The sequence below is a fragment of the Hippocampus bargibanti genome, linkage group LG05 (assembly GCF_051943395.1).
Source record: "Hippocampus bargibanti isolate YZ-2025 linkage group LG05, ASM5194339v1, whole genome shotgun sequence".
NCBI lineage: Eukaryota > Metazoa > Chordata > Actinopteri > Syngnathiformes > Syngnathidae > Hippocampus > Hippocampus bargibanti.
The window spans coordinates 5,719,591-5,746,628 of NC_142738.1; the positions used below are offsets into that span (position 1 = coordinate 5,719,591).

At 39.1% G+C, this 27,038-nt stretch overlaps 2 protein-coding genes across 3 annotated transcripts in view; both read left to right on the top strand.

Annotated features, from left to right (window-relative positions):
• Nucleotides 1–10: 10 nt before the first annotated feature.
• On the top strand, nt 11–11,151 carry api5 (apoptosis inhibitor 5). The gene is made up of 14 exons (XM_088996847.1): nt 11–341; nt 887–1,048; nt 1,145–1,238; nt 2,036–2,101; nt 2,197–2,348; nt 2,932–3,138; nt 3,219–3,323; nt 4,027–4,116; nt 4,415–4,596; nt 4,688–4,781; nt 5,400–5,456; nt 6,475–6,560; nt 6,645–6,787; nt 9,533–11,151. Exons 1-14 carry the CDS (start codon nt 270–272, stop codon nt 9,610–9,612), a joined length of 1,590 nt encoding a protein of 529 aa, XP_088852973.1. The 5' UTR covers nt 11–269; the 3' UTR covers nt 9,613–11,151.
• Nucleotides 11,152–13,854: 2,703 nt separating this feature from the next.
• Nucleotides 13,855–27,038, top strand: part of LOC148897624 (uncharacterized) — a 35,178-nt gene continuing 21,994 nt past the window's right edge. Inside the window, exon 1 of one of the 2 annotated variants that reach the window (XM_088996277.1) lies at nt 13,855–13,940. The gene's annotated coding sequence lies outside the window, so the exon portion shown is untranslated. Of the gene's footprint in view, nt 13,941–22,120; nt 22,193–27,038 lie in introns of those variants that run through there. The other variant, XM_088996278.1, reaches the window with a different exon arrangement.

A 27,038-nucleotide genomic window follows, 5' to 3' on the forward strand; every position in this document is an offset into this window, starting at 1 on the left:
CGCACACGCGCCGTGTCGTCACTTCCGTAGCTGCTTCGTTTAGCCTTCCTCTCTTCCATAGAACGTTGCTGGACAATTAATAGGGCTTTCATTATTCGCGAGCTTCTCGAAATTTCCCATTATTTGGTGCTACGTTCACAGCGAAGTTGTGCAAAATACCGTAGTGCCACCAGTCAGTTAACTATCATAAAAAAGAACCAAAGGGGATTTTTCGGCGTCTTGTTTTTGCATTGAGCTGAGCGCCAGACAGGCACTTCGGACGCACGCTGATGGCGGTCACTATCGAGGATCTCTATCGAAGCTACGGGGTCCTTGCTGATGCCAAGGACGACGTCGGCAAGGTAAATGAGGAAAATAGCAAAAATAAAACATATTGCGTTGTATATGTCGCTTCGAGAAAAAGCCAAACCTTCATTTTCAGGCCAGTGTTGCTTGCTGCTAGCTTACGTAAGGTTGTGTTGTTAGTGGGGAGGCTAAGCTAGCATCTAGCTGTTAGCCTAGTGATGGTGTCAAGGTAATTCACAGTCGAAGGTGCTTCGTGGAACGTTTTGTTTTGGTCGTAATGAGAGCACACTAGGACGTTAAATGATTTGTCCCGCCTGAATTTAAAAACTATTAATACATTCCTTTAAAAAAAACTTTGTTCTTGACTTCTCTATGTGTTCTCGTTATAGTTACACTTAGCATTCAAACACATCCTGCTCTCTTATGAACTCGCATGAGTTTTATTTATTTTTTAATGCTTTGCATCCCACACCCCGCCGAAGTTTTCCTGTATTTACCATGACATCAATCTACTTCTTTGGAATGAGGAAATCTGTGTCTGTAGTAATGTTTTCACACGTGCACAAAATCAAATTAGTTCCTTGTTCTTTGCATTCTGCAGCACAAAGATGCCTACCAAGTCATTTTGGATGGCGTGAAAGGCGGGCCCAAGGAGAAGCGCCTGGCGGCTCAATTTATTCCCAAGTTTTTCAGCATCTTTCCAGAGTTGGCGGACGCTGCCATCAACGCCCAGCTGGATCTCTGTGAAGATGACGACGTGTCAGTAAGTGTCACGACTATGTGCAGTGTCTTAACATTTACCATGTGCCACGTTCATTCATCGTTAATATCTTACGACCACCTTTTCACTTTGGTCTAGATTCGGCGACAGGCTATTAAAGAGCTCCCGCGGTTTGCGACTGGTGATAACATCCTTAAAGTGGCAGATATTCTCACCCAACTACTCCAGACAGGTACTGGATATAGAGAAATTAAAGTGGTTCCTTGACTTGACCTGTGAAATAGTAATTCAGACAAGTATACCTTAATCAGTGAAAGGCAGTTTTGGTTGACCCCCCCCCAAAAAAAGACTTAAAACGGAATGCTGTATAATTTTTAAAGGAATTTTGCATGGTGTCCACTTTTTAAATATATTTTATGTTTTGTATACCTATAGAAGAAGCTCCTTCATGTGACCCACATTTGAAAAGCAATGGTCTGTACCACTGGTATCAAAATTAATGATCTGGCCCGCTGCATTATTTTATGTACCAAATTATCACATCAAGATCCATGATGCTCTCGAAAGTCTGAACCAAAATTTCAAATTGTCATATGTAATCCACAATAACACTAATTATTTTTGACTTCTGATTTTAAAACTAATTATCCATCAATTTCTTTTGCATCGTGTATGTAATATGAGGAAGTGATGAGTCTGGTTTCACCAAATACAAAATGGCCCTCCAAAGGAAACTTTAACAACATTGTGATCTGCGACAAAAATGAGTTTGACACCCCTCGTCTAAATTATACTATGCTATTTTTATTTGTGAAAACAACACAATCACTCGGGGGGGCAGGGTATGAGTGTTTCTCGGGGAACTGCAACATATGATTCGCATTTAATTCAATTTCCCCTGGGGTAATGGATTGTCTATATGTATACATGGAGTTATGTCCCACTGCATTGATTAATAAAATGATCCTTTATTTTTATGGTAATGTAAAAAAACACATTTTAAAGTGTAATTCATGTTTCTTTTTTTAGATGATACAGCAGAATTCAACCAAGTGAACATTTCGCTGATTTCCATCTTCAAGATTGACGCAAAGGGTACGTGAGTGAGCCCCTGTTTGTTTGTTTGTTTGTTTGTTTCGGTTAGCATTTACATCCCCCCCTTGCCAACATTGATGACTGTTGTTGCACAGGCACACTCGGCGGCCTCTTCTCGCAGATCCTTCAAGGGGAGGACATCGTGCGTGAGCGGGCCATCAAGTTTCTCTCCACTAAGCTCAAGACTTTGCCTGATGATGTTATGACAAAGGAGGTGGAGGAGTACGTCTTTACAGAAACCAAGAAGGTTGTTCTTGTCTGTTAGCACATTAAGACTTTGATGAAGTTATTGTTAACTCATTCACTGCCATTTGCCAATTTATTCGGGGATTGAAAATATGACGAAGAGCGCCATTCCCGAATTTATTCGAGTTTTGTTTTTTTTTATGCTTGGGTGCTGAAAAAGCGCTGCCCGTGTCATCTGGAAATGTTTTTTTCCCTTCCACAAGGCGGCAAAATGTCTCTTTTTTCCATGTTAGCGCTTTGTTCCAGTTTCAGCTGTTGTTAAAATGCTATAAAAACCAATATGTATGCATTGTATTTTGGACAGCCACCCTCATTTCAAGCTCATATAACTCCAAACCCATATAATTTAGGAATTAACTACTTTTTCTGATGAAAGAAGAGAGTCTAAGGTTTGTAATGCAGCATGGAAAGTTTATGTAGTCCTAAAACTCAATATCCTGTGGGTCCTGGAATTCGAGTGACAATGACTGAAACCCTTGCACTGGAGTGGACACATTTTTGCACGTCTGGCAGTGAAGGAGTTAAAGACCAGCATCACACTTGAGCTATTTTGGACAATACTCCTAATCCCAACACCCCCTCAGGTGCTGGAGGACGTGACTGGTGAGGAGTTTGTGTTACTGATGCGCTTGGTATCCAGCCTGCGCGTGTTGCAGACGGTTAGCGGGCGCCAGCAGCTGGTGGAGTTGGTGGTGGAACAGGCCTTCCTGGAGCAGGCCCTCAATCCCGCCGACCCTGACACTGTGGACCGCCTGCTTCAATGCACGCGCCAGGCACTGCCCCTCTTCTCGGTGAGTACATCAACCGTGCCTTTTCACCGTCCATTTTCCTTTTACAAAATGTCAAAAAAAACATTTTTTTTCACCTGCAGAAAAATGTCCATTCCACACGTTTTGTGACCTACTTTTGTGAACACGTGCTGCCTAACCTAAGCATGCTGACGACACCTGTGGCCGAGCTCGACATTCAGCTTGAGGTCAGTTTCCTCAATGTCTTATTTTTGGGTTGGTGACCCACTTGCCTTTTCAAAAAAAAAATGTAGGTGTATTGAGAGTGCCATTCAAATGTTTCAATGTATGTAGAACAGATTTTAAATAATGAGCAGTTATCATGGAGGGCGGCCCAGTAGTTGAGTAGTTAGCACGCTGACTTCACAGTGCAGAGGTCGTCAATTCAAGACCCGGTGCGGCTTCCCTGTGTGGAGTTTGCATGTTCTCCCCGGGCTTGTGTAGGTTTTCGCCGGGTCCTCCAGTTTCCTCCCATGCTCCAATAACATACACGGTAGCCCCATTGAACACTCTAAATCAGGGGTCAGGAATCCTTTTGACTAAGAGAGCCATAAAAGTGAAATAATTGAAATGTTTTTCAGTGAGAGCCGCACGCAAACACGCACACAAACACGCACGCAAACGCGCACGCAGGTGATTTCAACAAAATGTCAGAATGTATTTAAAATAACTTTGTGATAATACTCACTATTAATATGAATGGGGAAACCATGCTTCCAATCAGCACCTGAAGTCCCACCAAACACGCCGTCAGTACCCCCGCGACACACGCCACACACACATAATTGTGAAGGTGTTGCATGTATGACGCTTTTTATGACTCACCTAATCACAATGTTGCTCATTAGCCGTATATGCGTGTCTTTTTAACGCCTGTATGCGACTGCGCAGGTCCTCAAGCTGCTGGCAGAGATGAGTCCTTTCTGTGGTGACATGGACAAACTGGAGACCAACCTCAATATGCTTTTCACCAAGCTTCTGGTGGGTAAACTTCAGAGACTACAGTCAGCCAAACGCTTCATTGAGAATATCTGATACTGCGTCGGAGGCCTCCAGCGTCACATTCAAGCTATTTCAGTTCGATAAAAGAACCCTGTGAGGCTATCTTGGCACTTCCAATAGGCGAGATTGTAGTGGATTGATTCTGTAGTAAAAAAAAACGCTTGAAGAGAATATTGTTTCTTAAATAATTGGACATGAGACAGACACGATAAAAAGGGCACAGTGTTCCATGCAATTTAAGATTTTGAATTGCATTTTTTTAAAATTCCCACTATAGGAGTACATGCCTCTGCCGCCAGATGAAGTGGAGAACGGCGAGCAGACAGCCGGCGAGGAGCCCAAGCTGCAGTTCAGCTACGTGGAGTGTCTCCTCTTCAGCTTCCATCAGCTGGGCAAGAAACTGCCCGACTTCCTCATTGATAAAGTGGACGCTGAGCGCCTCAAAGACTTCAAGATCAGGTACGCATGGCTCACGGGTGTATATGAACGACACCCATGTCCTCTTTGTAATGTCGTTCATGAAAAGCAGTGGCTGTGATCGCACTTGCAGGTTGCAGTATTTTGCCAGAGGCCTTCAGGTTTACATTAGACAGCTGCGGGTAGCTCTGCAAGGCAAGACGGGACAAGCGCTCAAGACGGATGAGGTATATGCAACGATCGAACGATCTTTGACGCATTCACTGCCAAATGTGCAAAAATGTGTCCACTCCAGTGCCAGGGTTTTTGTCATTGTCGCTCGAATTCCGGGACGCGTAGAATATAGAGTTTTAGGACTACATAAACATTCAATACAGCGTAAAAAAATCGTAGACTCTCTTCTTTCATCAGAAAAAGAGAGTTGATTCCTAAATTATATGGGTCTGGAGTTATATGAGCTTGAAATGAGGGTGGCTGTCCAAAATATAATGCAATCTACAGTATTTGGTTTGTATGGCACTTTAACAATAGCTGAAGCTGGAACAAAGCGCTAACATGGGAAAAAAAGGAAATGCTGCCCCCTTGTCGAAAATAAAAAATCCATTGCCAGACACCCTGGCCAGCACTTTATCGGCACCCAAGCATGAAAAAAACAAAACCCGAACAAATTCGGGAATGACGCTCGATGTCATATTTTCAATTCCCGAATACATTTGTGAATGGCAGTGAATGAGTTGAAGTGGTCTGTCAAACATGTGAGTGTTGGTGGGGACTTTTTATTTATTTATTTATTTATTTATTTATTTATTTATTTGTTTGTTTATTTATTTATTTTAAATCATCAGAACAAGATCAAGGTGGTGGCCCTGAAGATTACAAACAACATCAACGTCCTCATCAAGGTTGGTCGCGGTTGGACTAAGAACTAATTTACGTCTCTGTCAAGCTATCTGTAAACAGTGTGTACTTGTAAAGATCCCAACTCAAGTGAACACCATGTCGCCTAATTTTCCTGAATCAATAAATAAATCATCCATAAGATGATACAAATTCACTGAACTGAACTGTCACTCAGTCACTCCTGAAATGGCGGCCCAGCCTGGAATATACAATACATATCTATTTATATAGCGCTTTAACAACAGCTGAAACTGTAACAAAGTGCTTAACATGGACAACTATCATACATTAAGATTAACATATGCACATTGCATCCAAACAAATGTTTGAATGCAGCATTCTAAAAGTTTGAAGACAAATGCAGTGAACTTCAGAGTTAAATACAACTGATTGATAACAATAGCAAGTTATCTAAAAAGCACAGAAACATCCCAACCAGTGTTTGAAACTCATGACAAAAAGTTAGCGGACCCCAGGGCAGACAACTCTGAAAAGTTGCCTGCCCATCCATAAAGTTGCCTGGCCCATTTTTTTTCAACTTGAAACACAATATGATGACTAATCGCAAAAAAAAACATGGTTGCGAAGTATAGAGGATTGACAAACGAACGTTCGTTTGGAGATTTGCATACTCAGCATGGCAGCCAATGAGGAGCTTGTTTCGTGCTTCGGACTACACCGTGACTGTAAAGTATATTTGAAAGTTTTGAAAGGCGCTTAGAAAGAGGAGTCCACGTGGCTTGTAGCGGTTTGCTTGTAGCTTTTGCTTTAGTTGTCGGCCACCTGGGCCGAGACGTTTTGAAAGTTGTACGCCCCGGGCCTTATTTCAAACACTGGTCAAACTTTTTGTGAGTTTGGTGTATTTATCATTTGAAAAATGACACACTTATAGGACCACAAACAAAATTCTCAAAGAAAACAAAAAAAACAATCTCCAAATTGGCACAAGGCAATGGGTGAGTCGCCCGCTGCATCATAAATCGCTCCCCCGGATAGAATTGATGTCATTCTGTCTCTCAGGATCTTTTCCACAACCCTCCTTCGTTCAAAAGCGCTATCACGCTGTCCTGGAAGCCCGTCCAGAAGGCCGAGGCGGCAGCAGTGGCGTAAGTTTGACATTCTGCCTGATCCCCGGATATCCATAACGTTGACTTAGCATTACCTCCCCTGCTCTCTCTTTCACGCCGCAGCCTTAAGCGTCCATCCGGCGACGATGCAGGCACGGGCGTCACCCAAAAGAAGCCAGTGGCTCAACAACCTCGGCGGGACGCTCGGCAAATCTACAACCCGCCCAGCGGCAAATACAGCGCATCCCTCGGGAACCTGAGCTACGGTAGGAATGGAAACGCCGTCTGATCATGGCACATTGGCTATATATTAGCTTGTTAGCTAGCCTTCTCTCTATTTGAGTTACTTCTGGGTTGAGTGAACACTGCCGTGTGTTGCTGCCGCTGCTCACCCGCAGAATAATTTATCCTGTGACTGTAAAGTGACCCTGAGAGTTTTAAAAGGCGGTTGGAAATGAAAATTATTATTATTATAATATTGGGAAAACTTGTACGGTCCGGAATTTAAAAAAATGGCCTTTTTAAAATTGCTTGTCAGGTTGTACAGAATATTGAGTTTTAAAATTGCTTGTCAGCATTTGAATAGAAATAAAATATTTCCTTCCTAATTTTATATATCATATTTTCCGTTGTATAAAGGGCACCCAAAAGCCTTGATTTTTTTTTTTTTTTTTTTTTTTTTTTTTTTTTTTTTTCAAAAGATGACCCTCCGCCTTATACACAGGTGTGCCTTCTATGTGAAGTAATATTAAGCCAAACAGGTCTCACAACTACTGTCAGCAGCCCCTTACTCAATTTCCCTCTGTAGAAGAAGTAGTGCATAACCCCGGCTTCTGCTGTAGCACCTTATAATCTGGTGTGCCTTATATTTTGATTTTTTTTTTTAAATATATTTGTTATATTTAGAAAACCTTTCATTGAAGGTGTGCCTTATAGTCCGGTGCGCCTTATATGCGGAAAAAAAGTTTCAAAATACACCATTCATTGGGGGTGCGCCTTACCGGAAAATACGGTAATTATTTTTCGATTTTAATCCCTTGAAGTCCCTTGTTGACCAATTCAGACTATTGGATTGGATTGGATTGGATTTGCCTTTATTAGTCTCGCAGTGGAGAAATTTACATTTCACAGCAGCAAAGTTATGAAAGAAATGAAAGTAGAAAAGCAAAACACAGGATCAAATATTATATTACTATTATTGTTATTAATATTAATAAATATTACAAATATTACATTTTATATTAATAAAATATTAATATTATATTTGTAAAATATTACAAAGCTAATAACCAAATCACCTTAAATCCATCCCCCTTTTTTCTTTTGGTCAATGTACACAAAAAAAACATGTTTTTTGGGGGGTTCTCAGAACTTATTGATGCTGCTTTCGCTGACATTTAGATGGATCTGTTATGTGTACTGTATTTTCCAGTGGATATTTTATGATACAAAGTGCACTCTGCACAAAAGTGTTTTGTTAAAGGTTAAAAAGCTACAATTTAGGGAAAAAAGTAACAAAATTAAAATTACATTCCGGTGTATGAGGCGCACATTACGTGGAGTTACTGTTTTGTGACTGTCATTACACAATGTAACTTTTGCAGTTTCCTCACACATTTACACTAAGAATGTGACTACCATCTTTTCCGGTGTATAAGGCGCACGGGAGTATAAGGTGCACCAACACTGAATGGTGTACTTTCAAACCTTTTCCATATATAAGGCGCACCGGAGTTATACGGCACACCACCAATGAATGAAAAGCATTTTCCAAATATAATATATAAATAGACGAAAGATTTCCAAATATAAGGCACACCACATTATAAGGCGTAACAGGAGAGGGTGGGGTTACGCAATACTTCCTCTAAAGGCTGCTGACAATAGTTGAGAGACCTGTTGTAGGTCAATATGACTCCGCATATAAGGCGCACCTGAATATGAGGCGCAGAGTCGTCTTTTGAAGAAAATCAAGGCTGTTGGGTGTGCTTTATACACTGGAAAATACGGTACCTTTCTTGTACAGTGATACCTCGGTTTACGAACCCCTTGGTTTACGAACTTTTCGGTTTACAAACGTTAAATTTACAAAAAATTTACCTTGGCATATGAACTTTACCTTGGCATACAAACTTTTTTCGTACACGGAGCTGCCTCAAGGAGTGATGTGTCGTTCGCAAACAAGCCCGTTCTTCTAACGAAATGGCAGCCAACTGTTTTTGTCCTCTATTCCCCGCCCCAAGTCGGTTAAAGCCACGTGATTGGCCAAAAACGCAGCAGTGAGGGGGGGGGGTGTTTTAAACATTAAAGAGACAGGCAGACTTCAGTGAGAGAGTTTCAACTTTGGTAGTTCAAAGGCAGAGTGTAGACTGCAAGGTTAAAATATCCTATCAATCAGGTTCCACAAACAACCCGCACAAGCCATTTGTACACTTGATGCAAAAAGCTATCAACCCCGCTAAACAGAACACAATTGATAAGGAACTAGATAAAATTATCAAAGAGAAAGCACCTACAAAGGATCATTCCTCAAGATGGTGAAAGAAGAAGGCTACGTTCCTCAAGTGTTTAATGCTGATGAAACCGGCCACTCCATTCCATCAAGCCATCAACGACTATCACAAAGGTAAATAAAACAACTTTATCATGCAGTACAGTTTATTTCCTTAATTATAATACCATAGCACATTTATTATACATAAAATAAGGTATATTTTGTGTAGCTTTAAGGGTTGGAAAATTAGAAAGTAGAAAATTATGTTTTATGGGGACCTGGGAACACATTATTCTAATGGTTTCCTATGGGAAATTAATTTTTGGGATACACACTTTTCACCTTACACACTCTGTCTGGGAACCAATTAAGTTCGTAAGCCAAGGTATCTCTGTATCGGGAAAACTATCCACCAAAAAAACATCCCATAGATCACACCTGTGAAAGATTTTGCACAACATGATTTGTTTGGGCAATGTGCTAACATTCCGCTCTTCGCCATCGATGTTGCCTACAGAGCAGCGCGGCGGCTTCAGGGGCGGACGGGGACGGGGCTTTGGCGCCAGAGGCAACAGAAGCCGAGGGCGGATCTACTGAGGCGGGTCACGAAGCGGTTGTTGTGGGTAATGGTGGTGATGGTGGTGGGGCGCTACATACTCACTGAACTGAATCACACCGGGATCTTTATTGTCAACCCAAATGGATTACGTAGCACCACTTTTGTCCCACTTCCATTTAAAAACATACAAATAAAAAATCAACACAATGAACATTTCTATCCAGACCAACTAGAAGTTGTCAAGAAGCCAAGGCCCGTAGCTGTAGTTCCTCTCCAATGTTATGTTTTTGTATCCTTGTGGGGAAAAAGACTGCAGAGTTGTGACACCCGATAGTTTTTCAAAACAAGAAAAAAAAAAGGAAAAAAAACGGTCCTATTTGGTTTGTAACGTGATGTTGGAATGCATTTATTTTTAAATGTTTTATTTAATCTTGTTTTCATTTTTTTAAATTGTTCTTAGTAGTAAGTACTTCAGTTTGAATTGGCAGACTATTACAACTTTGTATGAATCACTGATGTTGTCGTATTTTTATCATAAACTTGTATGGAACTATGAAAGGTCACTGTCATGTCTTCATGTCCCATAACAAACAACCACCAAAGTACAGATACTTTGCTTTTTATCGTAACGCGGTGATGGAGATTTAATAATAACACATGATGGTGGGCCATATGTTTCCATCCACCGTTTTACAAAGAGGTATCAGAATTTTTTTTTACTCATTCACTGGCAGACATGTCCAAAAAATGTGTCCACTCCAATGCCAGGGTTTTTGTCATTGTCACTTGAATTCCAGGACCCACAGAATATTGAGTTTTAGGACTACATAAATATTCAATGCAGTGTAAGAAACCTTAGATTATCTTCTGTCATCAGAAAAAGAGTTAATTCCTAAATGATATGGGTCTGGAGTTATATGAGCTTGAAATGAGGGCAGCTGTCCAAAATACAATGCAATCCATACATAGTGGTTCATATAGCGCTTTAACAACAGCTGAAGCTGGAACAAAATGCTAACATGGGAAGAAAAGGAAAATGCTGCCCCCTTGTGGAAGGGAAAAATATTGCCAGAGGTCTGGCCAGTGCTTTATTGGCACCTAAATAAGAAAAAAACAAAACCTGAACAAATTCGGGAATGGATTGGATTTACCTTTATTTGTCTCGCAGTGGAGAAATTTACATTTACCAGCAGCAAAGTTATGAAAGGGAAAGGAAAGAAGTGGAGAAACAAAATACAGGAGCTTCTGGAAAGGAAGCCACTCTCGCGGCGCCATCTTAAAGTCAAAAGAACAAAAAATAAACTAAATAACAAATATGACAACACAAAGTCATTCATTCTTCAGCACTTGCTGTACCCTCTTTGTGACATGAAGCAGTTTTAGATGAAAGATGAATGGCGCTCTACATATTCACAAATACATTTCGTGAATGGCAGTGAATGAGTTAATTACATGCATGATACATTTTGTACTATATCTCTCTATCTATGGAAACTTATGGCTCACTCCGTTGACCCCAGAAATGCAAACTATATAAGTCGATAGTTCTAATGTAATTGGATAAATGTTTGAAAATATTTGTATTTGTTGTTATAATTGCATAATTTTGTGGTCTGATGTAGATTTAACTTTGTAACCTATTTTTTAAGATGTTTTTCTTTATTGTGTGCAAACTTAAACGACAGCCTACGCCTCCGGACAAGTTGTCTCCATAATTTGTAAAATCACTTCAAATGAAGATTCAAGATTCCACAGCATATAGCTATATTTGACGTTTTAAGACTCAGGAAGTCTTGTTTTCGAGTTGGATTGGATTGGATTTGCCTTTATTAGTCTCGCAGTGGAGAAATTTACATTGATGACGATGCCTGACGTGACGAGACGTCTGGAACGCCCCTGACCGAGAAAGCGGCACACAATACATTTTGGGTTCTTTGTTTGGTCTGAAAACTTTGTGTTGATGGCAAAATTAGAAGGAAAACACAGAAATAACGCGATGTTGAATCGTTGTGTGTTGCACCAAGACTACTATTTGATACTAGTTGACACAAATTCCCAGCAGACAAATCAGCCCATTTCCAACGGATCTTGGGCGCCATCTTGTGCATTTTCTGGGACGCTACATTGGAGTCCTGACGGCTCAAATTGATACGTGAGGACTTCTTTAATCGATTGCAAACATTTATGCTTTCCTCTTCAGAACTATTAGAATCATATTCATAACTGGATGAGTAACAAGAAAGCATCTTCTCCGAATCTGAAGCCATTGTTTTGATTATAGAGCAAGGCAAAGACGTCACGAACAGGGGTGCGGGACCTTCTGAAACTCGCCATTTCCGGGGTCATTTTGAAGTACTTTTGGGACATTAACTCATTTTTATTTGTGTTTTGCATTTGCAAAAAAATAGCCTGCGTGTTTTGAGTATTTTAGATTCTATAAAACGTTTTTCTGATGTCAGTTAGGAAACGAAAAAAAAATGGTGTCGGTTGTCCTTGAAACATTCATTCCATACAAAATATAGCACTGAAGCAACTTACGAACGAATTCACCTTACGAACGACTTTTCGGAACATATCTCATTCGTAAATTGTGGATATCTTTCAATATAAGATAGATGTGACTTATTTTTTTTATTCTTCAAAACAAAAAAAGATGACATGTATTCTTGATACTCACCAAATTGAAATTCCGGTCACGAAGAGGAAATAAAAATCTGCTACATTAAAGAACAGGAAAATTAAACAAATACAAAATACAACGATTGAACAACTTGTAAATACAGTAAAGTCTCGTTATATCGATATTCTCGGGAGTCGGAAAAAATATCTATAACCGGACTATCGATATATCCGATCCTGCGGCATGTAAATGTTCTCCTTGCATTCATAGAAATAGTATCGTAATAAGCAGTACTATCGATATAACGATATTGATATAACGAGACTTCACTGTAATTTACAATCTGAAATTATTTCTCAATCACTGTGTAGGTTGACAGGCTCGAAAAGGCGATCAGCGATCCAAATATACAGTGATACCTCGGTTTTCGACCATAATTCGTTTCAGAAACCGGTTCGAAAACCGAAACAGCACTTTCCATTAAAATCAATGTAAAAAATCTTAATCCGTTCAAAGTCTAGAAAACAACTTTTTAACTATTTCATTGCATAAACCGGATAAAAAGTTAATAATAGAGTGGTCATGTGTAAAATTCTATAAAAACAAACTTATTTTCATCAATTTTTAACATCAACATTAACATCTGTACATAAAAATCTCTATCTTTCTACCACGGGGCGTGTTGGCACCTATCCCATTTGTCTTTGGGCAAATTCAGGAGATCTTAACCAAATATGTCAGCATTTTCGCAAAAATAAAACAATATTAATGCGTCGGTCACAATAAGACAATGAGGAAGACATGACGTATAAGGAAGAAGCACAGGGTAGTCGAGTGATGCATTCAGATGCACTCAGTTTGGTTGACAACCAAATTTTGGTTGTATACCGGGGCATAAAAAATATGACATTTTTGTTTGAAAACCGAATAGGATGAGAACCGAGGCGTTCGAAAACCGAGGTTTGACTACATGAATTGATCGGGCTGGGGGGGCGTCTTTGCTCCTAAAAACATTGCGGTTAATGCATTGAAACAATAGTTATGATCCAACTACATTTTCTAAGGAGACAAACATCCAATTTTGACAACCACTCATTTGGATTCAAAATGTATCCCCCCCTCCCCCCTCTGGATTATTGATGGAGAATCTATCTTTTTGTAGATGTTGTGACAGGCTGTTCCCTGTAGGGGGCGATGCAGACCAGGGTTTTCCCCTCCTGCTGCCAGAGCAACAACCTGTTCTATTTTTAGACCCGTTCAACGTTTCAAGCTTCATTCTTTTTGTCTTGAATGCAGAGAAAACACCAAACACACACCGATTTAAAGCAGGCAGAAAATGTCACACATTTTACTTATTTCTGCAATGGTTGCATTTCTTCTCAAATGTAAAAAAAAGTGGATCATAATTGTTGTTGGATTATATGAAAATCCACTAAACGTATGTTGCGATCATGGTGGCAAAAAAAAACGATGTACATCGGTAAAACATTATTTTATTATTCAACATTGAACAACGTAATCTTAATTCCTTGAATTTGCATTCACTAGGTTATTTTAGAATGAAATGGTCAGTGAGTATTTTAAACAATGTTTTTTTAGGGGGGGAATTTGTCGTCGCAATAAGCTCGCTGACCGTCTATTGTTTCTGTGGTGCGTTCAAGGTCCTCCTCAAAATTCTCCCCTTTGGCCAGCAGGCGGTGGTAAACAACCGTGGGAAAAGAACCTTCTCTGGTTAATCGTGACCAGGTATTTCCCAAAGCACACACACACACGTAGACACGCACACACACACACACACACGCACGCAAACACTGCAGTTGAAAATAATCATGCAGTGGTGAAGTCGGAGGAGAGGTGTGTGCAGATAAGGAACCGAAATTATTGGGGTCCATAGTTGTTGTATTGTATTTGACGTTTGATGTGCATGGTATGCTTTGGATCACAAGCTGTTTGACTCCTTTCCAGTATTTTTTTATCTTCCTCTTCCCATTTTCATCGTACTTTATACCCGTTATCCATTCTTCATAAATATTTAGAAGCTAGCAACAATCTCAATACTGCCTTCAACAGGTGATGTTGTATGCTTTGGATCCAAGGTGTTCTTTTTCCATGCTTTTCTCTTCATACTATGGTATGTCGAACCAAAAATAAATAAATACATCAATAATCTCGGATGTCAGATCCATCATATAATTTACAGCTGAAGACATTCAGATATTCTGCTCGAATGGAAAATTGAGCAAAATAAAAAATCCTCCAATGGATAGGTAACTTCACTACTCGCCTTTTCGTGCCTGCTGATGTCATATTGTGCCACCATGGCAACCACTCAAACCAAACCAGTGTAAATAAGTAATTTCTCTCCTCAAATAAGTATAAAATGTCCCTTATGCAAACTCTGCATAATGTTGATCGTCTTGTGTAAAGCAAAAAAAATAAAAATACAAAATGTTCTCCTTATTTGAATACGTTCAATTGATTAACTCATTCACTGCCATTCACAAATTTATTCGGGAGCAAAAAATATGACACAAAGCGCCATTCCCGAAATAGTTCGGGATTTATTTTTCATGCTTGGGTGCCGATAAAGCCATGGCCATGGCCTCCTCTGTTTTTTTCTTTTCCACAAGCATTTCCTTTTTTTTCATGTTAGCGCTCTGTTCCAGCTTCAGCTGTTGTTATAGCGCTATTTAAACCAATATTTATGTATTGCATTGTATTATGGACAGACGCCCTCATTTCAAGCTCATATAACTCCAGACACATATAACTTAGCAATTAACTCTTTTTCTGATGAAAGAAGAGAATCTAAGGTTTCTTACATTGCATTGAATGTTTACGTAGTCATGGAAAGAATAAAGACTGGGCAACCTAGAAACCGATTAGTTTTTTTTTTTTACTTTATGTTACTTCCGGGTTGAGTGAATGCTGGCGCGTGTGGCTACCGCTGCTCACCCGCAGAAAAAATATCCTGCGACTGTAAAGTGTCCTTGAGAGTTTTGAGAGGCGCTTATAAATGAAATGTATTATTATTATTATTATTATTATTATAACGCAATATTCTGTGGGTCCTGGAATTCGAGTAACAAAAACCCTGGCACGAGAGTGGACGAACTTTTGCACATCGTCTGGGAGTGAATGAGTTAATTAGGTTAAACTATAATACAAATGTGATATTTGTACACAAGTTCACCTTTGCATAGCTCAATGCAATTTGATTAAAAAACACTCATAAAATAGTTTTTAATTAAAATAAAATGAGAAGAATGTAATGGCTTCTATTTCATGTATGTAAAATCTATTAATGGAAATATCAAATAAATTGGTGAGGGGCGGGGTATTCAATCATTTTGAGTTGAACCGCTGATTCTTGAGTCAGTGTCCCACAAAAAGGGCAAATACGCACCCAAACGCACAATGTGCCAAACCCGAATTGGCCTTGCTTCCATATTCACCCATCTCAAAGCGGACATTGGAGCACGTCTGTTGGAGTCCTGTAAAGAGGCTATAAAAAGAATCAATTGCGTCAGCAATGCACTTTTTTCTTCTTCCGTTTGGCATCGCAGAGAGCGGGCGCCATATTTATACTGCAGTGATCCCCCCCCCTTCCCTTTAAACTAAAGTTATGACATCCTTTTTAACGTCATTGTATTTTTCTCGACGGTCAAGAAAGGGCTCATTATGAGAAATTCTGTGGAACTCTCCTTGGTCCTGAAACACTATCTGCAAATGTGTACAGATGCTCCCCAATTTACGAACGGGATACATGTCGAACGGTCGTTCGTAAGGTGAATTTGTTCATAAGTTACTTCAGTGCTATATTTTGTATGGAATTTAAGTGTAAGGCTGAGATAAAAGTATGTTGAAGGGACAACCGACACCATTTTTTTTGTTTCCTAACTGACATCGGAAAAACGTTTTATAGCATCTAAAATACCCAAAACACGCAGGTTGATATTTTTAGTCGAATGCAAAACACCAATAAAAATGACTTAAAATGTCCCAAACCTACTTCAAAATGACCCCAGAAATGGTACAGTTTATTTCTTTATTTACAATACAATAGCGCATGTATTATACATAAATTAACGTATATTTTGTGTAGTTTTAAAACTTATTTCATAGAAAATTATGTTTTATGGGGACCTGGGAACGGATTATTCTTATTTTAATGGTTTCTTATGGGAAATAAACGTTTGGCAGACAAACCTTTCACCTTACACACACTTTCTGGGAACCGATTAAGTTCGTGAGCTCAGGTATCACTGTAATTTCCATTTGAGACATTTGACCAACACTTGAGCATGGTGGGCCTGTGCCGCATTCAACGGACACACCAACAGTGTTTGAGAATGGAGATAATGGCTTGATATTTTACTCCAAAATGCTGTGATAGTACAGTGAGACCTCAACTTACGAACTTAAGTGGTTCCCAGACAGAGTGTCGAAGGCGAAAAGTGTGTATCTAAAAAAAAAAATTCCCATAGGAAACCATTAAAATAGGAATAATCTGTTCCCGGGTTTCCATAAAATATACTTTTTCAACTAAATAAGCCTTAAAACTACACACAACATACCTTAGTCTATGTATAATAAATGTGCTATTGTATTATAATAAAAGAAATACACTGCATTGTATCATAAAGTCACTTTATTTACATTTGTGATGGTCATTGATGGCTTGATGGAATTGCGTTGGAGGTCGAAGGTCAAAGGGAATTGCTGTTTGGAAAGAGTCACATTCCATAAGGACTGTAATTAAAGAAATAAACTGCTATAAAATAAAGTTTTATTTACCTTTTTGATGGTCGTTGATGGCTTATGGAAGGAGAGTCACCTTCCATAAGGACTGTTGGTAACTTAACCTCTGGTGCTGTTCGGTCGTGTGCTTCCGCCGAAGATCACTCCGCCAGCCGTGGTGGGTGTGTATTATGAAAATAGTGCTTATTCTAAGGTTTAATTTTCAGAAATGTGACGTTTGTAAGACGAAAAGTTTGTAAGATAAGGTGTTTGTAAGTTGAGGTCTCACTGTATTGCAATTCTATTATACCCATCACCATTTGAAGACTTCCGGACAATTTTTGTGAGGATTGTTTTTGAGTGTAGTATTCATAGTCAACCCAAAAATTCAAAAAACCATGAATGTATTTAGATATGGATAGATCTGCATTAAAAGCCACCCGCCCCCTCATGCGCAATGCTGGGAATAGTAACAGTGCGGCGAAGCAGCGCTAAATATAGCAGCCAGTGACTGTTAACATGTAAACTTGAGCGGGGGAGCACTCGCTGGGCCTCACGTGTGTATACGTATGTATATGTGTGTATACATGTCGACCCACGTACACACGTTTCGCTGTTGATCATCTCAAATACATTTCAAGACAAAGCCGCCATTTACGCAGCAATAATCAAAATAATGGCACCATGTTACAGTGTGCATTGGATTTAGCTATTCCCTTGTATCAAATATTTTTCTAATATTTATTTAAACCCCGGAATTCATTCTTAACTCATTCACTGCCAGACGAAGTGCAAAAATGTGTCCACCTCCAGTGCCAGGGTTTTTGTCATTGTCACTCAAATTCCAGGACCCACAGAATATTGAGTTTTCAGAACTACATGAACATGCAATGCAGTGTAAGAAACCTTGGACTCTCTTCTTTCATCAGAAAAAAAGTTAATTCCTAAGTTAAATTGGTCTGGAGATATAGGAGCTTGAAATGAGGGCAGCTGTCCAAAATACAATGCAATACATAAATATTGTAATCATATACATATTGCAATACATAAGTAAGTACTACCAGGAACATTGTAGCTTGTAGTAGACGTGCACATTCCACCATAACGTTCCTGATCCACTGCTGAAAAGGATGCTTTGATCCTCTCCTCTTTCATCTAGAACTCTTCATGTCACAGAGAGGCTACAGAAAGTGCTGAAGAATGAATGACTCTCTGTGTCTTTGTGTTTATATATTATTTGTTATTATTTTTTTGGGTGTATTTTTTTTACTTTGCTATTTCCGGGTTGAGTGAACGCTGGCGCGTGTGGCTGCCGCTGCTCACCCACAGAAAAAATATCCAGTGACTGTAAACTGTCCTTGAGAGTTTTGAAAGGCGCTTATAAATGAAATGTATTATTCTTATTGTTGTTACTGTTCTTCTTCTTCTTCTTCTTCTTCTTCTTCTTCTTCTTCTCCTTCTTATTCTTCTTCTTCTTCTTCTTCTTCTTTTTTTTATTATTATTGGTTTATATAGCGCTTTAACAACAGCTGAAGCTGGAACAAAGCACTAACATGGAAAAAAGGGAAACGCTGCCCCCTTGTGGAAAAGAAAAAACATTGCCAGAGGCCATGGCCAGCGCTTTATCGGCCCTCAAGCATGGAAAAACCAACACCCGAACAAATTTGGGAATGGTGCTCTCTATCATATTTTCAATTCCTGAATAATAATAATAATAATAATAATAATAATAATAATAATAATAATAATCCATTTAATTTCTAAGCGCCTTTCAAAACTCTCAAGATCACTTTACAGTCACAGGATGCATTTTTCTGTGGGTGAGCAGCGGCAGCCACACGCACCATCGTTCACTCAACCCGAATGTAACTCAAATAGATAGAAAGCTAGCTCGCTAGCTAATAAAATGCTAAATTCGTGAATGGCAGTGAATGAGTTAAAATGTAATATTTTATGTTATTAGCAATACAAAACATATTGATTTACTGTTGGGAAACCTATTTTTTATATCGAGAGATTTTGTAAAGTGCTTTTAGATCGATTCATTTTAATGCGATAAATGTCTTTTTAATTTCATTTTATTTTGTTGTGAAACAGTCGAGGCAGCAGTTATGAGATTTGAATGGAGTTCATTTCATTGTAAATAATTTTTGGGGGAGGAGTTTCGGGAAATTGGTTCGTGGGGGGGGGGAGGCAAAATGAAGGAGTGACACTCCTCCTCCTTCTCTTTCTCCTTCTGCCTCGCTACAAACATTCACATGCACCATTACATAACACACTTCGGTTGGGGCGGGTGGGGAGCATGTTTAAAGTCTCCTTCATTCAAATAAATGCACGCTTTGCTGCACAAGCATTTTCAATGGAGATTCAACCCAGAGTTTGTTTGTTTTTTTTTTAATCCTGAGCTCAAATTTCCAAGAGGAAAGCCATGATAAAAATAGACCTTCCAAGTCTTCCTTTCCCACCACTAACACTTTCTCAAGATCGTTCATTCACTCCGATAATCAATGGAGCAGTGCAAATGGCGATCGGGACTACAACGTAGCATGAAGTAGGCTGTTAGCTATAAAAAAGAAGGGAACATTTGAAAAAAAAAATGTCAGCAGGATTTATTTTCCACATTCAATGTTGTTTGCAAACCAAGGAGTACCGAAATCTCTCACATTTTGCCCTTTTTAGAAAAGTCGTTTTTTTTTCATTTGCTGAAAAAGAAAATGATCCCACATTCTAAAATGCAAATAGTAGAATCCTCTTCCACTATTCTGAATGTCATTCTTAACCAAACACGTAGAAGAAGCCGTTAGCTAAAAAGCTAACAGAAATTTAGCTTCTAAAATAATATATATATTTATATATATTTTTTCTTTATATATACATTTCATGTACTTTGTGGTAGTCAATGTGATGACATAATAATAATAATAATAATAATAATAATAATCATGTATGTCTGTGAAAGCTCTCAGTCGTACAGGAGTGGTCCATCGATGAGAAGGTTTCTTCAGTCGTCATCTGTACTACTTTGAAGGTTTCGCTTCTTATCCAAAAGGCTTCATCAGCAAACTAAAATCTTTTGCTGGTAGTTTTGGCCCTATATATATATCCCTACTGTCCAGACTTGGCGGTGCCAGACTCAGCTATAATTGGTCCCTGCTCTCAGGTTGGGGGGGGGGAGCAAAGGACTACTCCCTGCAGCTACACTGATTACTTCTATTGTCCTGACTGATTACTTATATTGTCCTGCCTGAGTATGGGGTCTACGACTGGCCTGATTGCCACATTTTATCTGGTATCACCTCATCAGAATAACTAAGTCTATGTTGCCTAAGAAGTCTGTTGTAGGAACGATTTAAATCGAATATCACCCCACCATAGCTATTTAGTGAAGGGTTTTGATGTTTTATGAAAATAGCTTCTTTTACTCCCCTTTCAAACCATCTATTTTATATATATATATATATATATATATATAAATTCGTGTTCTTTGTGGTAGTCAATGTGATGACAATAATAATAATTATTATTATATATACATGTATAATTTGGGGTTACAAAGATGCCAAGTTGTACATTACTCTGAAAACACTTTTTTTGTATTCACACATTCACAGTTTGAAGGCGTTCATAGACTTTTGTGAACCTGTTATTTGTGGATGTCGCGCTTATTTGAGATATTATTTGTCTTGGTCTTCAGATTCCCCATTTGCTTTTTTTTAATAACATTCATTTTTGTTGCAAAGTCATTATAATCAGCATTACATTTTCTGATTTTGACTCTTTACAGTCAAGCATGGTTCCATTCCCTAAATAACACATATTTCAAATTATACCCGTAGCTTATTTTTTGCTTCGTGTTAATGAACGCAGCCTGCTGAATATTTCACACTTAATGGCAAAAAGTCTAAAATTACAACAAAATAAAAAATAATCTTTGAGCCTTTTTAGCGGGAATTACGCTCCCTTCCTTAGATCTCTCATTCTCCCTCTCTCCAGTATTTATTTTTCCATCTCCTGCCTAAATGATGTCAGTGGAAGAGCAGAACTATAGTGGTGCTATTTTTAGATTGAGCGTGTGCGCACTCACACGCGCGCGCGCAGAATCCTTGGCATCACATGCTTAGTTGGGAGCTCTGCTGCACACAATAACGCATCTGCAGAGGTCGCCTTTGTCACAAATGCAACCTCCCCCTTCACGCTCATGTGTGTGTTTGCTTTCCTCGTGTGATGAAGCCGAGTCGAAGAAGAAGAAATCGGAGGACGAGCCTCATTGAGACAGAGAGGAAAGGAGGGCTGGCTGGCTGGCTGCCTTCTTCATTCACTCACTCCTTCATTCATCAATTGCGGGCTCACCCATTCACGACATTTTGCCGGTAGAGAAATGAATGAATGCAGGGGGGTTCCATTTATGGATGTGTGTTAAGCAATGGAAGGTGGGTCTCAGTGGACATATGAGGAGTGGAATACTCATTGTTTCCCGCCTGCTCGGAGCTTGGGGATATCTGTGCGTAAAAGGGGGAAAAAATAGAAAAAAAGGAAAGGAAAGCTGCCTTACTACAGAACAAATGCCTGTCGAATGTGAACCCGATCCATTTTTTCTTTGTCACATTGCTTTGTCTCAATATATAAAAACATCGAAACATTATATATATATATATATATATATATATATATATATATATATATATATATATATATATATATATATATATATATATATATATATATATATATAGTTGAATGAGAATTTGTACAAATTCAAGAGTGAGAAAAAAAAATCTGAACAAATTTAGCCGTTCATTTCCCGTTGGGGCTGCAGTTGGCGGAAAGCGCCATTTTGATTGGATGACACTCACCTAGGTTGGCCGTAAGCGGCATTTTGATTGGATGATACCGGCCGTCGTGTTGAAACAGGTAAACGGCCCTTTAAATGAGCCCAACGAGTGCACTTCAGCTTGAATGCACCGGAGCATTAGCCTTTGAGGAGAGAAAATGTTCTGATTCTAATTTGTGAAAAATGAAACAATACCATCGATGAAACAGTCGAATGTCAGTGACATTTTAACAAGCCCCATGTTAACGTTAACATCGACATACTTCTGCGAGAAGTAGATTGCAAATAGCAAGTGTGGAAGCTTATTAGCCGTGTGCAGGCTAGCTAGCAGGAACTTCGCCTGCTGGACCGGCAAATTGAATTTCATTACGATCGTTTTCCTGGATTTTGACCAATCACGAGGAACGGAAAACCATTCATGTTAACAGTGAGTACTATCACAAAGTTATTTTAAATAATACATTCTGATATTATGTTGAAAAGTGGCCGCGCGTGTGTGTGTGTGCGCGCGTGCGTGGGGCTCTCACTGAAAAACATTTCTAAATATTTTACTTTTATGGCTCTCTTAGTTAAAAAGGTTCCCGACCCCTGAGTTAGTTCGATTATTATTATTATTATTATTATTATTATTATTATTATTATTATTATTATTATTATTATTATTTCTTCAATTATTATTTTTAATTATTATTTTCAATTATGTATTCTTTTCATTTATTATTATTATTATTATTATTATTATTATTATTATTATTATTATTATTATTATTATTATTATATCATCACTTTGACGACCACAAAGTACATGAAATTTAAGACAGTTTTCACCAAATGGTGTGCGTATATATATATATATATATATACCTGTAAGTGGAGTGAGGAGAAAAAAATTAGGCAAAAATAGATATAGATTATAATAATAATAATAATAATTATTATTATTATTATTATTATTATTATTATTATTATTATTATTATGATTATGATTATGATTATGATTATTATTATTATTATTATTATTATTATTTATTATTATGTCATCACATTGATGACTACAAAGTACATGAAATTTAACAGTTTCCACCGAATGGTGAAATAAAATGTTTTTGTTTTTTTTAAATCTTTGTCATCTGTAATCCAACCATTTCTTGCCATTGACAAATATCATCGTCAATTTCATTTTTGTCAGCATGTAAGCTTGTAAGGTGGTCCTCGTACAGTTATGTGTTATGTCGGCGATGAGAAACATGCCCAATTGTGAGCCTCACAAATGTAACCCAATTTGAACCAGAATGTGTTTATTTAGTTGAACTTCATTTTAATACCTTAATTTGAGAAATGGAAACTTATTCTTACTTTTTTTTTTTTTTTTTTTTAATTCTGAAACATTTAACTCATTCACTGCCAGACACGTGATGAAAAATGTGTCTTTTTGTTCATCTTCCCGCCAATCATGGAGCACATTCTCGATTTAACCACTTTCCACATCGGAGTTCAGCATTTTTATTTAATTTTGCATGAAAACTAGCACAGCAATCTGCTTTCTCGATTGTTGCATAACGCCCCCCCAAAAAGAACCACCGCCCAATCATCATGTAAGCCCTAAAAAAAAAGACAAGATGGAGGAGAGCCCTCACCGGGAAAGAAGTGGTGGGGGGTGGTTGTTCATGCGCGACAAAACGACGTCACTGGAGAAAGTCACGCAGCGCTCAGGCGTGGCTGCCAAGGCTGACGACATACGGCGAGATGCTGGGCGTGACTAAGGCACATGGAAACACGCGTACACACACACACGTACAACACACACACTTTTAATTTCTTCTAATGTCTCTTCCCATCTGCTAGTGGCTTCCCACTCATGGTGGTGGGTCGCATTGTTCCGGTAAAAAGCGGTTGGTGTCATCCCATTGAGTAATATTCTCCTTATCATTGTAACATTTCCTTTTCTGCTCATTGCTGCGACGCAGATTCTGTTTCGAACACACATGGATATGTACATTGTGTGTTCAAGTGTCAGTGGCCTAAAGTTCAGTGACTTTGAACACGTTGGCATTTCCCTCCCGTACGGAATCACCGTGATAACAAATGCAAAGAGATGTAATGTTTGCCATCTACTGCCAAGTTTAGAGGACAACCGACATAATTTTTTGGTTTCCTAACTGACATCAGAAAAACGTTGTATAGCATCTAAAATACTTAAAACACGCAGGCTGATATTTTTAGTCAAATGCAAAACACCAATAAAAAAACTGCCACAAAATGAGCTCGGAACTAGGCAGATTCAGAAAGTCCCGCCCCCTTGTTCGTGACATCACGCCAGGATACTCCGTCATAAACTGCCGTGCTCCAGAATCAAACAATGGCTTAAAAGAGTTCAGATTCGGAGAAGATGCTTTCTTGTTACTCATCCAGTTATGAATATGATTCAAATAGTTCTGAAGAGGAAAGCATACATGTTTGCAATCGATTAAAGAAGTCCTTCTGTATCAATTCGAGCCGCCTGGACTCCAATGTAGTGCCCCAGAAAATGCACAAGATGGCGCCCAAGCTCCATTGGAAATGGGCTGATTTGTCCGCTGTCTGTGTCAACTTCCAACTTCTTGATGCGTGTTACCGCAATTGGCTGCAACACACGACGATTCACTATCACGTTATTTAGGTAGTTTTCCTTCTAATTTCGCGATCAATACTGTGTTTTCAGACGAAAAAAAAGTACCCAAAATGCATTGTGTGTCGTCATGAACTCGAAAACAAGACTTCCTCAATATTCCGTGCGAGTCTTAAAACGTAGACACGTGACATCACGTAGGGAATCGTCATGAACTCGAAAACAAGACTTTCTGAATATTCAGCTCGAGTCTTAAAACGTAAAATAGAGCTATATGCCGTGGATCCTTTGTAAAATGCGCTCATTAGAAGTCATTTGAAGTCATTTTCAAATTATGGACGCAACTTGTCCGAATGTGTCGCTTGTCCTTTAAATTTCATATATATATATATATATATATATATATATATATATATATATATATATATATATATATATATATATATATATATATATATATATATATATATATATATATATATATATCCTGCACATTATGTGTATATAGTATACACCTTAGTATACAGTACTCACTTTAAGAATATGCATTTAAGCTCTCTTTGAAAGAGGTTAACTCATTCACTGCCAGACATGTGCAAAAATGTGTCCACTCCAGTGCCAGGGTTTTTGTCAATGTCACTCGAATTCCATGACCCATAGAATATTGAATTTTAGCACTATATAAACATTTAATGCAGCGGAAGAAACCATAGACTCTCTTGTTTCATCAGAAAAAAAATAGTTAATTCCTAAATTCTATGCGTCTGGAGTTATCTGAGCTTGAAATGAGGGCGGCTGTTCAAAGTATAGCGCTTTAACAACAGCTGAAGCGGGAACAAATCGCTAACATGGGAAAAAATGGAAATGCTGCCCCTTTGTGAAAAAGAAAACAATTACCAGAGGCCACGACCAGTGCTTTATCGGCACCCAAGCATGAAAAAAACACATTTTTGGAATGCCGTTCTATGTCTATATTTTCAATTTTAGAATACATTTGCGAATGACAGTGAATGAGGCAAGAATGTTCAGTCATGACATACAGTATTTATAATCATGCCCCAATATCAGGGGGTCCTCAATGTGTTCCCCTTCCCCGTCACCTAAAGGTTAAATGGGGGTTGAATGTGGTTGGGTTTGAAGGCCGGAAGATATTTTTAGAATCAGAGAGAAAGAGAGAGAGAGAAACGTTTTCATTCTGACATTTTTGACCTCAACGATAATTGTAGTGCCATCTGTTTGCATCCCAATGTGAAATCTCTTGCATATGTGTGTGTCACTTTGTATGTGTGTCAGATGGTGACGGTGGTTCTGTTTGGGGCGATATAACATCACCCCAAAACACCCCGACCTGAAACGCTCCCTCCCTTCTTTCTGTCTGTGTGTGTGTGTCTCTCTCTCTCTCTCTCTCTCTCTCTCTCTCTCTCTCTCTCTCTCTCTCTCTCTCTCTCTCTCTCTCTCTCTCTCTCTCTCTCTCTTGCTCTGCTTGTGAGCTGAATTAATTTGATACTATTTTTGAAAGTCAGTGTTTCTAAGGGATACCTAATGACGCAATGACGTCAATGCAGGTCAATAACACGTTGCTAGAGAGAGAGAAAAAAAGAGAGAGAGAGACTCACGGAGTGACAGCTGGAGAGAAAGACAATGACCGTATTTTCTGCACACCTAAAAGAAAAAAAAAATCAAAACCTGACCATGTGCCTCATAATGCGGTGCGCCTTATGTATGGAAAACGTTTTCAAATATGTCATTTATTAAAGGTGCCTCCTTATAATGTGGTGCGCCTTATGCATGGAAAATGTTTTGGAATACTGTGATACCTCGGCTCACGAACGCTTTAGCTCATGAACTTTTCGCCTTCCGAACATTAAATTCGCGAGAATATAATCTTGCCATACAAACTAGTTTTCGGCGGACGAACCGAACCACACGGCGCCAAGGTGGCTGGCGGACTAGTTTTTGGCGGATGAACACCAACCCACTCGGTTGACCAGCCGAATGTGAAATGTGTGGCTGGCGGACTAGTTTTCCACCCCCCCTTTGAGTGCAGATGTGGTTTGCTATTGAGTGGAGTACTTTTGCTCTTATGGGACCGGAAAAGACCCCACCACACGCTAGTGTTAAGCCAAAAGAAAATTAGGGTCGAGCGGAAGAAGGGGATAATTGAAAAACACGAACGAGGTGTGGGTTTGTGTGACTTAGCGTCCCAGTACCAGTATGCTAAGTTGACCATTGCTACTTGTGGCTAACGGTGTTTCTGTGTTCTCTATGTCACGATCTGGTTGGCGACCAACGGGTGGCACTGTCGGCCCCGCCTGCACCTCCACAGGTGTTGGTCATTCCAATCAGTGGCAGACTGTCACGTTCTGGGTGGCGACCAATGAATACCGCTGTCGGCCCCGCCTGCAGCTGCACAGGTGTTGTTCATTCCAATCAGTGGCAGTTAAAAGGACTCCCGGCACGACCATTCCGTGTCGGGTCATTGTCTTGTACTGTATGTGTTTGTTTCACCCTGTCAGGTTTGTTTCATCGTGGCATATTTTACTCATGGTTTTCTTTGATACTTTGTACTTTTCTGTTCGGATGACTTTGATGTTTTAGATTTTGTTCCTGCTAACTTTATTTTTATACAATTTGTCAAATACAACCTGCTGCTCCCTCCTGCCTG